This window comes from Manacus vitellinus, unplaced genomic scaffold, assembly GCF_001715985.3.
Source record: "Manacus vitellinus isolate BGI_N305 unplaced genomic scaffold, ASM171598v3 scaffold_61_pilon, whole genome shotgun sequence".
Lineage (NCBI taxonomy): Eukaryota > Metazoa > Chordata > Aves > Passeriformes > Pipridae > Manacus > Manacus vitellinus.
Window position 1 is genome coordinate 3481939 of NW_021940696.1, and position 3205 is coordinate 3485143.

The 3205-nt window shown below is 46.6% G+C and overlaps 1 protein-coding gene across 1 annotated transcript in view; it reads right to left on the reverse strand.

Moving 5' to 3' along the window:
• Positions 1-3205, reverse strand: part of LOC103765061 (dysferlin) — a 63491-nt gene that overhangs the window by 56219 nt on the left and 4067 nt on the right. The window contains exon 2 of the mRNA XM_029963727.1: positions 2767-2928. Coding sequence (XP_029819587.1) covers positions 2767-2928 — 162 coding nt within the window. The remainder of the gene's footprint in view (positions 1-2766; positions 2929-3205) is intronic.

A 3205-nucleotide genomic window follows, 5' to 3' on the forward strand; every position in this document is an offset into this window, starting at 1 on the left:
CCCCCAGGTCCTTCACCAGAAAATCCATTTCTATGAGGCCTCCAGGTCCTTCACCATAAGGTGCATTTTTATGGGACTTTCACCACAAGACGTATTTTTCTAGGACTTTAAGGTCCTTCACCATAAAATCCACTTTATGGGACCTCCAGGTCCTTCACCATAATGTGCATGTATATGGGACTTTCAGGTCCTGCACCACAAGATTCATTTTTATGGGACTTTAGGGTCATTCACCATAAAATCCACTTTATGAGACTCTGAGGTTCTCCACCACAAGATGCATTTTTATGGGACCTCCAGGTCCTTCACTGTAAGGTGCATTTTTATGGGACTTTGAGGTCCTTCACTATAAAATCCACTTTATGGGACTCTGAGGTTCTTCTCCACAAGATTCATTTCTATGGGATTTTGAGGTCCTTCACCAGAAGGTGCATTTTTAAGAGATTTGAGGTCCTTCACCATAAAATCCATTTTTATGGGACCCCCAGGTCCTTCACCATAAGGTGCATTTTTATGGGGCTCCCAAGTCCTTCACCACAAGGTGCATTTTTATGGAACTTTAAGGTCATTCACCATAAAATCCACTTTTATGGGACTTCGAGGTCCTTCACCATAAGGTGCATTTTTATGGGATCTCCAGCTCCTCTACCACAAGGTGCATTTTTATAGGACTTTAAGGTCATTCACCATAAAATCCACTTTATGGGACTCTGACATTCTCCACCACAAGATTCATTTCTATGGGATCTCCATGTCCTTCACCAGAAAATCCACTGTTATGGGACTCTAAGGTTCTCCACCATAAGATCCATTTTTGTGGGACTCCAGGTCCTTCACCAGAAGGTGCATTTTTATGGAGCTCTGAGGTCCTTCACCACAAGATNCACAAGATGCATTTTTATGGGACCTCCAGGTCCTTCACTGTAAGGTGCATTTTTATGGGACTTTAGGTCATTCACTATAAAATCCACTTTATGGCACTCTGAGGTTCTCCACCACAAGATTCATTTCTATGGGACTTTGAGGTCCTTCACCATAAGGTGCATTTTTATGAGATTTGAGGTCCTTCACCATAAAATCCATTCTTATGGGACCCCCAGGTCCTTCACCACAAGGTCCATTTTTATGGGACCTCCAAGTCCTTCACCACAAGATGCATTTTTATGGGACCTTCAGGTCCTTCACCAGAAAATCCATTTCTATGAGGCCTCCAGGTCCTTCACCATAAGGTGCATTTTTATGGGACTTGGAGGTCTTTCACCACAAGACGTATTTTTATGGGACTTTAAGGTCATTCACCATAAAATCCACTTTATGAGACTCTCAGGTTCTCCACCACAAGATGCATTTTTATGGGACCCCCAGGTCCTTCACCATAAGGTGCATTTTTATGGGATCTCCATCTCCTCTACCACAAGGTGCATTTTTATAGGACTTTAGGGTCCTTCACCATAAAATCCACTTTATGGGACTCTGAGGTTCTCCACTACAAGATTCATTTTTATGGGACCCCCCAGGTCCTTCACCAGAAAATCCATTTCTATGAGGCCTCCAGGTCCTTCACCACAAGGTGCATTTTTATGGGACTTGGAGGTCTTTCACCACAAGGTGCATTTTTATGGGACTTTAAAGTCCTTCATCATAAAATCCACTTTATGGGACCTCCAGGTCCTTCACCAGACGGTGCATTTTTATGGAGCTCCGAGGTCCTTCACCACAAGATGCATTTTTATGGGACTTTAAGGTCATTCACCAGAAAATTCACTTTATGGGACTCTGAGGTTCTTCTCCACAAGATTCATTTCTATGGGACTTTGAGGTCCTTCACCATAAAATCTATTTTTATGGGACCCCCAGGCCCTTTACCACAAGATTCATTTCTATAAGACTTTGAGGTCCTTCACCATAAGGTGCACTTTTATGGGACTCTGAGGTTCTCCACTACAAGATTCATTTTTATGGGACCCCCCAGGTCCTTCACCAGAAAATCCATTTCTATGAGGCCTCCAGGTCCTTCACCATAAGGTGCATTTTTATGGGACTTTCACCACAAGATGTATTTTTATGGGACTTTAAGGTCCTTCACCATAAAATCCACTTTATGGGACCTCCAGGTCCTTCACCATAATGTGCATGTATATGGGACTTTCAGGTCCTTCACCACAAGATTCATTTTTATGGGACTTTAAGGTCATTCACCATAAAATCCACTTTATGGGACTCTGAGGTTCTCCATCACAAGATGCATTTTTATGGGACCTCCAGGTCCTTCACCAGAAGGTGCATTTTTATGGAGCTCTGAGGTCCTTCACCACAAGATTCATTTTTATGGGACCTCCAGGTCCTTCACCAGAAAATCCATTTCTATGAGGCCTCCAGGTCCTTCATCATAAGGCGCATTTTTATGGGACTTGGAGGTCTTTCACCACAAGATGCATTTTTATGGGACTTTAAGGTCCTTCACCATAAAATCCACTTTATGGGGCTCTGAGGTTCTCCACCATAATGTGCATTTTTATGGGACTTTGAGGTCCTTCACCACAAGATTAATTTTTATGGGACCCTGAAGTCCTTCACCACAAGATTAATTTTTATGGGACCCCCAAGTCCTTCACCACAAGATTAATTTTTATGGGACCCCAAGTCCTTCACCACAAGGTGCATTTTTATGGGACTTAAAGGTCCTTCACCAGAAGGTGCATTTTCCTGGCCCCCCCAGGTCCTTCCCAAGCAGCCCTGTGTGATCCCCCCCCCCGGGGCCCTCACCACTTCCATGTAGAGCACGGAGACGTCGAAGTTGGGGTTCTTCTTGACGTTCTTGATGACGCAGGACTGCACCAGCTGCCCCCCGCACTCCACCAGCAGGCTGGGCGAGGTCACGCTGGCCAGCTGGAAGCTCTTGAGGTTCCTCAGCCCCCAGGCCAGGATCTGCAGGGGAGGGGACAGCAGAGACTGACCCACCCCCCTGCCACCGGCTCTGTCACCGAGCTGTGTCACCGAGCTCCTCGCCAGGGGAGGGGAACGTGAGGGGTGGCCCTCCATGGAGAGGTGACCCAGTGGTGGGAAAAGCCGGGTGTGCACGGAATCCCTGAGGCTGGAAAAGCCCTCCAAGGTCACCAAGTGCCCCCTGTGCCCGATGCCCCCCTTGTCCCCCAGCCCAGAGCACTGAGTGCCACGGCCAGGCCTTCCTGGGACACCTCCAGGG